Consider the following 13412-nt stretch of genomic DNA (forward strand, 5'->3'; position numbering starts at 1 on the left):
GGCCTTATTGCTGGGAGTGTGGGTGGTGGGTGAGGCAGAATTACCCAAATGGAAAAGGAGGTCCAAAAGACCACTGAAGAAAATACTACCTTAAAAATTAGATTGGAGCAAGTGGAAGCTAGTGACTTTATGAGAAATTAAGATATTATAAAACAGAACCAAAGGAATGAAAAAAATGGAAGACAATGTGAAATATCTCATTGGAAAAACCACTGACCTGGAAAATAGATCCAGGAGAGAGAATTTAAAAATTATTGGACTACCTGAAAGCCATGATCAAAAAAAGAGCCTAGATATTATCTTTCAAGAAATTATCAAGGAGAACTGCCCTGATATTCTAGAGCCACAGGGCAAAATAGAAATTGAAAGAATCCACAGATTGCCTCCTCAAATAGATCCCAAAAAGAAATCTAGAAATATTGTCGCCAAATTCCAGAGCTCCCAGATCAAGGAGAAAATACTGTAAGCAGCCAGAAAGAAACAATTCGAGTATTGTGGAAACCCAATCAGAATAACCCCAGATCTGGCAGCTTCTACATTAAGAGATTGAAGGGCTTGGAATACGATATTCCAGAGGTCAATGGAGCTAGGATTAAAACCAAGAATCACCTACCCAGCAAAACTGAGTATCATGCTCCAAGGCAAAATATGGACTTTCAATAAAATAGAGGACTTTCATGCTTTCTCAGTGAAAAGACCAGAGCTGAATAGAAAATCTGACTTTCAAACACAAGAATCAAGAGAAGCATGAAAAGGTAATCAAGAAAAAGAACAAGAAAAAGAGATTTGCAACAAAAACCCAACCCCACACCCCAATGTTCCCTCCCTCTTTCCAGTGCCATGGTTACCCCAGCTTTAGGCTGAAAAAAATTTTCTTGGGCAGCAACAACCAACCAGGCAGCTGCCCTTGAGGTGCAAAAGCATGCTAGGGGACACAACTCTCATAGAACCAGATCAGCAAATCTCTGAAATGCCACTGCAGGGGTGGACAACCCCATAGTACTAGCGCTGCAAAGCTCTGAACTGCCAGGGAAGGTACAGACAACGATTCAGTAGACTGCTGTAACACCAGCACTCTTTGAACTGCCCCAAGTGAGTGGGTACTGTTGGTGGGGGGAGGGGGAGAAGGGGAGGGGGAGGTGTGAAACACTCCACTGAGCCTTAGGGAAAGAGCACAGCACTCTGCTGGAGAAAGTTCTACACTCCCAAAATTCACCTGGGGCAGACACGTAGGCTTGCTAACTGCCCACAGTAGGAGGCTAAAACATTTTGAGATTCAGCTTTCGCAGAAAGAACCATCTGAGGGGACAAAGTCAGAAAGAAAATAAGGGAAAACCAGAAAGAGGAAAAAAAAAGACTGAAATCATGAAGGATCTCAGGAAGAAGAAAATTCAAAGACCTTGAACATAAACAAATAAATCAGGGAAAACATTAACAATACAAGAAAATATGGCCCCCAGAACTAGTAAACAAATTCAAGTATCCATGAATAAATTCTTCAAAACAATGGAAAATAATCTGACCCCTGAGGAGACAGAGAACTCCACAGAATGTGAGAATATGGAACCATGATATGCTGTTCTTGAGAGTTTCAAAAGAGGAATGAGATTTATGAGAGCAAAACATACAGCCTACACAGCAAAAGGCAAAATTTTAAAAAATCGTAATCCGTGATGACGAGTCTCATCAAAGAAAGAAAAGAGAGAAAAATAGATTGGGAAAGCAAATACAAGGAGTGAAGGACAACATAGAAGAAACAAGAACACTAAAAGAAAATACGTTCACTGGGCAAGCAAAATACATGGATCTCAAAGACAGGATGCCTAGAGACAACTTCAGGATTCTGGGTCTCCCAGAAGAACATGACAGACCAAAAAACCTTAAGAGCATAATGAAGGAAACAGCAGCGAACTACCCCAAATTTCTAAACGTTGAAAATGAAATTCCAATTAAAAGAACACAGATTGCTTCCAGAAAAAAAAAAATCAAGGCTACAAATTCCAAGACACCTAGAGGTCAAAGTCAACAATTCAATTCAGAACTTATAGATGGGGCTTTGGTGCCTTACCTTCCTTTGTTATAAATTCCCACTCCCAGAAATATAACTGACCATGAAACTAGATAGATTCCCTAGTCTGTTATTCCATGTCTAAATGAGCTGTAATAGCCTTTTAGCTGGTCTTTGGAGCCCCTCCGCAATTTATGTTGTTAGCCTGATCTTTCTTCATCTCTACTTTCATAATTTAGTGAAATATAAGCTGTTTGAGCACAAGGGTGCTTTCATTTTTGTCCTTTTATCCCCGATACCAAGCACAATGCCTGCTGAGTCCATCAACTCTCTATCAGGAGGTGGGTAACTTGTTTGTATCATGAGTGTACTGAAATCGTGATTGGCTAGTGTGGTGATTCATGTTCTTGTCTTTCAAAGTAGTTTGTCTTAGTATTATTGTTGATATATATATATATATGTATATATAGTTCTCCTGGTTCTGCTCACTTCACTCTGCATCAGTGCATATAAGTCTTCTTGGGTTATCTCTAAGCTATACTTTTAGTCACAAGTTTCTAGTAACATACTATAGAGGTGATTCCGGAAAGTATAGTCTTCCCTTTCCTCCCCTTCCAGTCTCCCTACATTTTACTTCCCTCCACATAGTCAACAATCCACGGACACCGACCTCTGCTGCTGCTCACAGACACCTGATCTCTGGACTCCATGCCTTTTCCAGGGCTATGCCCATGGAATACTGTCCCTCCTCGTCTCCACATCTTAGCTTGCTGGCTTCCTTCAAGCCTCAACAAAGATCTCACCTTCGGCAAGAAGCCTCTACTGCTCCCATTTTGTGCCAGAGCCTTCCCTCTGTGGATTATCTCCAACATATCCTGAATATAGCTTGTTTGTACAGGGTAGTACAGGGTAGTTGGCATGTTGTCTTCTCCATTTGACTGTGAGCTTCTAGAGGGCTGGAGCTGTCTTTTATCTCTTCTATCCTAGGCACCTAGTATCGGCAGAGTTGTATAAACTGGTGTGTGTGTGTTCGTAAGAAGAGGTTTGGCTTTTCTTTCATTCTCAATGGGAGCAATTGGGAGGGATAGTTGAATTTTCATTGTTTGAAATAAAAAAGAAAATAGGAAAGGGTCAAGTTATGAAGGCAATTAAAAGCCTGATGGAGGACTTAACGTCGGAACCTGTAGGTAATGGCAGGTGATGTGGGTCGGACCCTCATTTCTGGAAGCTCAGTCTGGCAGCTGAGGGGAGGGTGGCCTGGAGTGGGGAGGTACTCGAGATAGGCTACTGCCGTAGTGCAGGCGGGAGGTGGTGAGGGCTGCACCAGGATAGGGGCTAGACTTCTGACGTTGCCAAAGGGAGTGAGCGAGGAGCCAAGGATGACCTCCAGACTGCAGGCTTGAGTAACAGAAAGAACAAGGGTATTCTCGACAGTATAGGGCAGTTAGGGATAAAGCAGCGTCTGGGAGGAAAAAAATGAATTGTTTTGAACATTGAATTGTCTGTCACACATCCAGTTGGAGATGTGAGACAAGAGATCAGCAGGGACATTAGGGTTAAGATTAACAGATCTGAGAATCACTGACGAGAGCCTAGAACTGGATTCCGTGGGAGCGGATGAGATCACCGAGGGGAGCAGTGTAAAGGGAGGCGAGCTTGGCAGACTCTCATGACCCTTCAGTGAAACATTTATGATTAATACAATAGCCATGTGTGTGTGTGTGGCTGGGCTGAGGAGGAGAAGGGGGACTGAAGAACTCAGAGGTTCGAGTGTTTGAGGACGGAAGCAGAGGGTCCTGGAGCTGGGCAGATGACAGCCGCCAGAATCTCAATTGGGTGAGAAGCATGGACTGAACCGGGTAACGATGGAAGAGGAAAAGCCTGGAAGTGACAATGGGGAAACAAGCAGAGCTCGCCCCGACCAGGGGGGGCCCGGGGGCCATTTCATCAGGAAAGAGCCGGGTGAGTGCAAGGTGGGAGGAGGGTTAAAGGTCTAGGGATGAAAGTGAGTTTCACAACCATGGAAAGGGAACATCAGGACACTGGGAAGGGTGGGCAGGTGGGCCATGGGAGGGGAGCAAGGGAACAGGCAGGGGATTTGTATAGTCCCAGCCAGGGCTCAGAATCACTGAGGCAGGCTGAGCGTAACGGGAGAGAATGCCAACCCTTGAGAAGGCATTCAGACAGATTATCAGCAGGGAGGAGAGGTGAACAGATCTTTTAGGGCTCTCCCTCAATGCCCAACCTCACAGCAGGGGGTGAGTGATGTTGAGTCTTGTGAGGTCCAGGAGCAGAAGACCCCCACCCACCCCGGTCCAGGACTGCCCTCCAGCCTTCAGCACCCTGGAGAACGCTCAGGGATAAAGACGGGCTGATTCAGGAGTAAGGCCACAGGCCAAGACAGGATCAGGACGACCCAGGGCTGTTTAAGCCTCCTCACCCATGTCTGGCTCATGTCACTTCTTCCCTGGCTAAAAAAACAAAAAACCCACCAATAGGCTCCTATCCAAGCTCTCCCCACGAGGCTGAATGATGGTACGGGGTCACAGGTCTGAAGCAGCAGAGACAGGATTAGACCTCAAATCTTCTAACAGCGTCCTCCTCCCCACCCCCCCCAACCCCCGCCCCAAGACACACCAGCTGATGGATGCCCCATCATTCTTCCTACAGATCTGTTTGGCCAGGGAGGCACAGGGAAGGCCAACCCACCTCGGTCCACTTGCGTGTCCGCCGTGCTCTGAGGCTTACAAAGCACATCATTTCCTCAGACAGTCACGAGCCTGTGCTTACTGTAAGGCTGTTCAGAGGTCAGTGATGGCTCTAGCAGGCCACACGGCCTCCCTCAATCCTCATTATGGCTTCAACATGTGCTATGAAAAATAACTGATTCAATAAGATATTTACAAGCATTTATTTGGGTAAATACATAAAATATATTTTTAGGATATATATTTGAGAAAAACTAGATTTCCAAAGAAATATCATATAACAAGAAAACAATGACCGAAATTAGTGTTTTTAATTGAGAACCAACAGCTTTAAGACTCAGAGAAAATAGTCTGTTTAAAAAGGGTACCCAGCTGAACGCCCCTGCTTTACAATGCCTGAAGTTTCGATAACAAATCATTTTAAAATGCCAGTAGACACTGCCGTTTCAGGATACAAAAAGAAAAAAAAAACCTTTGGCAAGGAAAGCATTAGTCCATAGCAGCTTTATAAAAATTATTTACTTTCTATCAAAATTCCGCAGCAATTCCTGCAACGTCTCATCCCAGGAGCACACGCAAAGTCTACAAGTTACTTCAGGACACAAGCAGCGGCCTCCTGTGAAGCCGGGCCACCCTGCTGTGAGAGATGGGTGACCATAAACCCCAACTCAGCTCCCGCGCCTCCTAAATGCTTCATCTGAATCCTTCTGCGTTATCCCTCTGGCAGGGAAGCAGCATGGTGCTAGGAGTATTTTGGAAAAAAGTCCTAAATCCCTTAGTAAAATCTTGATGCGAACCAAGCCTTGCCGAACAACCTTCCCGGCTCTCTGGCCAGTGCCCACAAACTCCAGCCACAGCAAGGAAGCTGAGCTGAGGCTCCCTAAGGCCTTTGGGGTCATCTTCCCTATCCTGCAGCACCACCCCACCTCCCACATTGCAAAAAGGAGAATCCAACATGTTCACCTGCAAACAAGACTTAGGAAAACCACAAGGACTGACCAGGAGGGGAAGGTTCAGAAAGCTGGGGCACCATGCCCTGTGCCAAGCGGGCTCCCCTGCTGGCTGTGGGCACCAGAGGAGAGGTTAGTAGTGAAAGGTGTGCACACACAGAGAATAGCAAAGTCGAGCCCGTGTGAAGCCCAAGACCTAAGTTAGCATCCCATGGATGGCAGCCAGAGCCGGCCGGCCCATGGAGGCTCAGACCTTCCCCACGGGCTTGTAGCAGGCGTCCGGCTGCCAGAGGCGAATGTCCACAAGGACCTGGTTCAGCTTCTGCATCCATAGGTCCCGCTCTTCTTTACTATCAGCAGACAGCCAGTTCCTACGGGGAGAACCGAGAACACATCAGCAGCCCTTTCCCAGGCTGGTGGGGAGCTTCTTGAGGGCCATGGGAGCAAGACCGTTTCGAGGCTGGCCCTCCTGGGGTCCTGCCAGGCACCCCACAGTGTCCTGTGGCTGCTGCTTCCTCTGTAGGAAGCTCCCTGGCCTTCTCCACTAAAGTGGTCTGACTTTGCTAGCAGCCAACAGGTGAAAGGAACAGGTTCTGCTGCAGAAATCCGCAGTGGGTTGGGCTCCGAGGGACCCTCTGCCCTGTCTGTGCAAGGCCCCGATGCTTCCTGGAACAAAGGTTGCCTCTTCTGGCCGCTCCACCGCCACGTCTTTCCCCATTAGGCACACCCTTCTATTCTCCTCTGGCTTCTCCCTCATCATTAAGCCCACCCGCATTCTTCCAAAGTCCTGGCTCCTCCTTGGGCCTTGCCCCCTTGGATGCCCCCGAAGGGCCATACCCAGTAACAGAGGGGGCCCCTCCTCCTCTCCCTCCATTCCTCCCCAGCTCCCATGGACTCAAATCAGCTCCACGCAGACCATTCTCATTTGTTTATCCAGCTCTAACCTCTCTCCTGACTTCTGGTCTTGTAGGGCCAGATGCCTCCTGGGCCTTCTCCCGGCAAACTCTCTTCTGTTCCAAACGTCCTGTTACTACTACTGGCATCAATGTCCTCCCACACTGACTCAGCTGTCCTTTCTACCTTCTCATCATCTCCCAGATACAGGCCCCTCCTCTCCTCTGACCCTGCCCCACCCTCAAGTCTGGGGCAGGGGGGGGGGGGGGCGGGTCATCTGCCTCCATCCAGCCACCATGTGTGACCATCTCACACTCCTCCCCTACTCTATAAACTCCCTTGGCTCCCTATCACCTCTAGATTAAATATAAAATAATTTCTGGGATTTGACGCCCTTCATAACCTGGCGCTGCCCTGCCGCCTTCAGAGCAGTGACGCTGACCTCTTGGCTGTTCCTTTGAACAGGACCCTCTGTCCCCCAACTCTTCTCTGGCTAAAGCCCTGTCTAGAATGGTCCCCACTCCAACTGCACCTACTGACCTCCTCGGCCTACCCCTTCCCAGCCCCTCTTGATTCAACTCATTATCTCAGTTTATTGCGCCGACAACTTGTCTGTACGTGGTCATCTGCATGTCATCTCTCCCATTTGACTCCTTGAGAGCAGGGACCATCTCTTGCCTTTATCTGTATCCCCAGGCCCTGGCACATAGTAGGCGTTTCATAAATGTCTGCTGGTACTGCCACATGGGTGCCAGGCATAGATTGTCACAGCTTATAAAGAACCACAAGATGGAGTCACTCAGGACGATGGAGATACAGTGCCTGAGGACAGTGGTCCCTACCCATCTAGAACTTCATGACAAGTCTCCAAGGCTGTCAAAGATGTCAGAGATGTCAGAGACTGAAAAAGAAAATGTCCTGTCCTTGGAGACACAAGGGGACACCTGGGTTGTAACACCTGTGGAGAGGCCAGAGTCACACAGGGTGGGAAGGGATCTGGGGGGAGCCCAATCTTTGTCACACTGACTACTGGCCAAGGGGGACACAGTCCCGCAAAATCCCATCACCCCCAGAGCACTGGGACAAAGTGTTTGTCAGGGCTGCTGACAACCCCTCCTTACAGGGACCAGCCCTTGTTATGGGCATGTTTGGGCTCCCTCAGGACCCTGGAGCCCACGCCTTCTGCTGGGGCTGCTGCCCGCTTCCTTCCCTCGGCATCCCATCATCAGGAGCCACATGCACTGCCCAGGGTCCTATCACCAGGCCCCGAGCATCCCGACGCTCGCATTTCCACCCAAACAGTCTGTCGACATCGCTCCGAGGACATTTCTACCTCCATTCCCTTTGGCTAATAACAGGGTGTTGGCTTCCCCATGGGGTTCTCTGAGCCTCTGAAGAGCTCCAGGGAGGGGTCCGAGGGCTCTGCTGGTGAGGAAGTACCTCCCCACACCTGCCCTCTGCTCCAAGCTCTGCTCCCTCCTCCCTCCCACCACCCCATCCCTTTCCTCTCTCCAGGCCAAACACCCCTAGTTCCTTCCATGACAAAAACTGGTGGCCCTCCACCCCCACCTGTTCCCCTCTAAATGGTCTCCAGGTGACCAGTGATGGTCTTGAGCTTGGATATGGCAGATGTGGGGGATGGACCCTCCTGAGCTAATCCTGGGGGGCTCCTCCCATAGCCCAAGATAGTGTTCCCTTCTCTGGTGACCACCACCAGCCGACTTGCCTGGAGTATGCAAGTCCACTGAAGCCCTCAGATCCTCTTCAACCTCCTACCACAGATTAGAGGCTGGGACAGCCTCAGGGGGGTCACAAAGAGCTGGACTACAAAACCCAACTCAAGACCCCCGGCCTCGGGGCTGCCATGATGAAGAGCCCTCCCAAGCTCAGCCCTCACTAAAGCCTTTCTGTACGTCCTGGCTGGCTCTGGGAGAAACAGTCTGAGCCCTGAAAAGCTGCCTCTCCAAGTGTCCTTGGGTGCTACAATTCTGCTTCCTGTGTCTGGCCTCTCCCCGACTGATGCCCCTCGAAGCCAGAGCCATTCCCATTGTACTGTGAGCACAGTAGGCACTCGCACAGTAGGCATGCTAACTGCAGGGCACGACCGTGTAGAGCAATACTTACTTGGTGACACAGAGTGTGTCTCTGCACTGACTGACAAGGGTTTCTTTGTCATCTTCTCTTTGCGGTCGGACAGTAATTAATTCAAACGTATTGCGTCGGGCACAGAATTCTCGGTTGGCTGGCTCTATCTGACGACTGGTACAATTGGCCAAGTTTATCCTCCCTATGGGGGTCTTTAAAAAATAAACAAAAAAACACACCATAAAATCTCCATATCCTAGATCACATTTTAAATCAGCAAGAATTGCACTGAACATTTTTATCTCTGATACGAAGTTCTTAAAAACACACACGCACAAATCACCATCATCCATGACCATTTTCTGGATAAAACGTGCCCCTGTGAGAGTGCCCAGCCCAGCCCGCGCCTCCCTCCTGGAGCTCCGAGGAGAGCCAGCCGGCCGCCATCTCAGAACAGGCAGAGAAGGGGGACACTCTTAAGAATGCAGGGGCCGTCTGCCTCGGCCCCACACCCCATCCAATGATGCCCTATCCTGAGCCGGGCACTGGGTGCTTCTCCAGGCGTCACCTCATGCCCCCCCTTTGCATGTGAATGACTAAACCCCAGAGCCAGGAGGGTGATCTCCCCAACAAACACTCTGGGAGAAAGAGGGCTCCGGACAAAGCTCAACAGGACGCCGAGCTCTCAAGAGACTCCGCGTGTTTTCAAAGAAGGAATGGATGAACAGGGCGCTCATCGAGCCACCGCGCACGTTCAGGCTTCATTCCCAGCAGACACCCACAGCACAATGCCCGGCGGGAAGGCAGCCTGTCTACACAGTAACTGCCTCCCAGCCTGCTCGTCTCCTCGTTAACACACTAAGGCCACAACTACCTTTCTCTTCTCATCGTCTGGGTAGGTCCAGTAGGAGATGCAGTTTCCAGAAAGAACACACCAACGCCTGTGCCAGGCTCCAAACCCACTGACGTCCTCAAAGATGGTCTGGAAAAAACAAGCGGTGATAGTGGACCAAGGCAAACAGATCCTTTCTTTAAAGCACCAGGGCAGTGAGGGAGAAGATGCTGTCTGAGATTGCTGCTGTATCTGTCCTTCACTTTCAGACGACCACGGCACCAGGGAGATGATGACACGACTGGCAGTGGGCTTGGATTTGAGTGAGCGAGGGCTGTGCAAGGTCACCAGCCTCACTTTCTCCTCCGGAGCCATCTGGGTCCAGTGGCCTGATATTCAGCAGGATGACTGGAGATGGCCCACGATGCATTGGGAGACCCTGGCCTTTTCAGGTTCTCACTTTGAGTGAGGTAAGGCCCATTCAGTGAATAGGCCTCTTTGAGAAGTTAATCAAGGGATGGCCCCTTTAATCAAAACTTAAAAAAAATCTTTAAACTGAGAGGGAAAGACCCTCAGGGTTCCTTGTTGGTGGTGAAATGGGTGTGTTTAGCAAACTGTCATAGAGAAATTGGCACAGGGATGTGCATTAAGTTCTAGGAATCAGCAGTGTCCACGCAGCCCAAATCACAATGAGGGTCACCTGAGGGGACACACCCCCCCCACACACACACCCTTCTTTGCAGGATGATGGGAAAACCATCAGAGGCTCAAATGTCAACATGGGCCCCAAGGCCACTGAAGACTCTCTTTGCCGATGAGAGGGGGGAAGGCAGTTGGGGTTAAGTGACTTGCCCAAGGTCACACAGCTAGTGTCAATTGTCTGAGGCTGAATTTGAACTCAGGTCTCCTGACTCCAGGGCCAGGGCTCTACTCACTGCACCACCTAGCCGCCCCATCTGGTTTTCTTTCACCACCTCTATCACAAGATCTGTTTATAAAGTAGGCAAAATTTCAGCTCAGGCTTCCGAATGGCTCTGGTCAGACAGCGCAGCGCTGCAGGGGCCAGGCCAGAGAGAAGCCCTGCCCACCGCCCTCCCATGCACCATCTGCACTCCGGAGGATGCTCTGTCTCCGGCCCCGGCTCCTGGCCCTAATTTTATCGCTGAGGTGACTTATGATGGGACAAGTTTAATGTAGTTTTAAGGCACAACTACTCATTCAGTTAATAAAACCAGTATCATAGGCTTGGTGGGAACGAGCTCTCCTGTCCTTCCCTGCCTCCGTATACACACATCCTTGTTGCCTCTTAGAACAAATTCATTCTGTTTCTGGAGAAGCATAAAGTGCCACAAAACCCATCGACCTACTGTGTGCTTACTCTCATGTTCCTGTTTAGCTTTCTCTTTTTGTGTGTCCTGGACAAGAGAGATCTCAGAAAACCTGGCGGACGGCAGCCACGATCAGGGGACAAAGCCCTGTGCCATTCACTCTGCTGGCTCAGTGGGGAAGTCACAGCACAGATCGCTGGCTTCTCTAGGAGGTCGCGTCCCACTGACAAGCATCCTCTGGGGCCCCAGGCATCCCAGGCTCGCTCTTCAGAAGTGGACAGTGGACCGGGGGCCTCCCACCAAAAGGGAGTCCTTGTGGAAGGTCGGGCAGAGGGAAGAGGGGAGCAACGGGACTGGGAAATGCCGGTTCTGCCTCCAAGTCACAGCGGGCAGCTTGACCAAACTCTCAGGACAGGACAGTCTATGGCTTTCGTTGTTCTGAGTTCCCAAATAAACCAACTGCTTAAGAAACCCTAACACAGGTGCCGATTATGCCACAGTAAAATGTTTTTCTTAGTAAAGAAGATCCACACCCCCATCCCCCACCCCCCAGTCAACTGAAAAACTGCTTTAAATTCAGAATTTAAAGCTCTCTCAACTGGGGCCAGGATTTTGAAGATGGGGTTTCAGAGCACATCTACTGCCACCTGCTGGATCCACTTGTAACTACAAATATTAGAAAGCTTGGTTTTCTGGTGAATCCTTCCTCACCCACCTGCAGCCTCCCTCCCTTGGACCTCCTCCCTCCTTAGAGGGCATTAGGGCATTTTCTGACGGCACCACTGGCTTGGTACTTACAGATATACCGCCTTGGGCATTTCTGGTACCTCTTACATTTCCATGTTGGCATCTTATAAGTTCCTCGAAAATAGGGGGCAGCCCTCCCCGCTCTAGGTGTTTGCCCCCCTCCCCCTTCCCCTCCCGCTCCCTGACCCTCCCCCACTCTTTTCTCACTGGGGGTCTGGAACACCAGTCACCTCCATGTCCAGACTGCCTCCTCCCTTGTATCACTAAGGGCCAGCCTAACTTCCTAAGTCAAGCATTGCTTGTGGAGCTCTACGGTGGGAACCGGAGGATGACCCACAGCCCAGGCCCAATCCGAAGTGCCCCCCAGCTCCATCACTGGCAGCCTGCATTAACACAGTCAAACAAATCACAGTATTTTGGATTTTAAAAGGGGTGAGAATAAAATCAAGAAGTTTCACTTACCAGAAAGCCCTTTTCTTCCACAAATGAATTCACCTGGCACTTGATTTTTAAATAAATATGACCTTCCAAAGGACACAAGAAAGGTACCTGTAGAAGGAAAGGCCACTATAGGAAGCTGCCCTGCCATGGTTCATGCAGCCCAGAGATGGGGGTGGGGGCAGGACGGCCTCTGGGGGACACCTCATTCCCAGGATCTGACCTTAGCAACAAGAAGCAGGATTTAAAGAGTCAAAGCAACGAGAGGCCTCCTAAGAGAAGAGGATTCCCGAGAGCATAACAAAAAAGCAGGAATGTTCCCCCGGCAGCCAAGGTCTCTATAGAGACATTCACTTAACAAATGTCTGTGGGGTCATCTTGGAAAAAACCAACCAAGACGCTGCCCTCTCTTTAACACTGACGACCACAGTGTTCTAACCACGAGAACAGTGTCTACTCTCACTAAACACACACCAGAGGTGAACCAGGGCAGGCTAGGGGCAGGGAGGCTGCCAGGAAGGCTGGGAGGGATGGAGCCCACGGGGCTACCACGTGCCCCTATGGAGAGACCAATGGGCCCATTTGCATAGGCATCTGGCCAGCTTGGCAGCCTAAGACCTCTGAATGTGGAGGACAGCCCGTTTTTTGGTCTCTAGTTCACCAAGGCAGAAACTAAAATGCTCTCACAGGGTCCATGGTGAGGGTCCCACAGCGTCAGAGACAGCGCCAGGCATCACGTCTGACATGTGTCCCTCCACAGGAATGCCCTATTCCAAGCTCAAACTGACCTCAGAAAATACAAGCACAGCAGAGCCTCCACCCTCTTGGTTTTTCAAGGGACTGGTTACATCCCACTCTCCTCTTAGGGGGCCGCCCTCAAATAAGGTGGATTTGTAGCATTGGGGCATAAAGCCCCTAACCAAAGCACGTGGGAACTCAGAAAAGGTAGGCCAGGGAGTGCTAGGGGAAATGGATGGCCCATAGGCTGGGCTGGGAAGCAGGAGGTCCCTCGCTGGGTGGCTCCTTCCACCTGAGGACAGACTCGAGGGCCACAGACAGGGAAGGGGGGATGGGCTGTACTCTGGAGTAGGTCTTTAAGCACCAAGACTGCTCTGAGAACACAGGATGCCACCCCCACACAACAGGCTTGAGTTTTATCCTGACTGGGAGGGCACTCGAAGAACTGGTAATCAACGGGCCGTGCCAATCACCTCAGAGAGGTGGCAAGGAGTGAGCTGGCCACCCGGCCAATCTCATCACAGGGAGCCTCCAAGAGGCACCAACAATCAATGACCATCTATAACAAAATTCAGTCTGGGGTGGGAGTGGCTGTGCAACCTGGGCCATCACCGCTACCGGTGCAACAAAACATTCTGGGAACTTGGGGGGCAGGGAGAGACAGCTTGATTAAGGTGGGAAAAC

The 13412-nt window shown here is 50.2% G+C and overlaps 1 protein-coding gene across 1 annotated transcript in view; it reads right to left on the minus strand.

Annotated features, from left to right (window-relative positions):
• Positions 1-4902: 4902 nt before the first annotated feature.
• The window catches only part of ANLN (anillin actin binding protein), a 33348-nt gene continuing 24838 nt past the window's right edge, over positions 4903-13412 (minus strand). The window contains exons 22-25 of the mRNA XM_036737422.1: positions 12015-12101; positions 9520-9627; positions 8685-8857; positions 4903-6037 (exon numbers count right to left, since the gene is read on the minus strand). Of these exons, the coding sequence (XP_036593317.1) occupies positions 5914-6037; positions 8685-8857; positions 9520-9627; positions 12015-12101 (492 nt within the window). The 3' untranslated portion in view covers positions 4903-5913. The remainder of the gene's footprint in view (positions 6038-8684; positions 8858-9519; positions 9628-12014; positions 12102-13412) is intronic.

This window comes from Trichosurus vulpecula, chromosome 9 (assembly GCF_011100635.1).
Source record: "Trichosurus vulpecula isolate mTriVul1 chromosome 9, mTriVul1.pri, whole genome shotgun sequence".
Lineage (NCBI taxonomy): Eukaryota > Metazoa > Chordata > Mammalia > Diprotodontia > Phalangeridae > Trichosurus > Trichosurus vulpecula.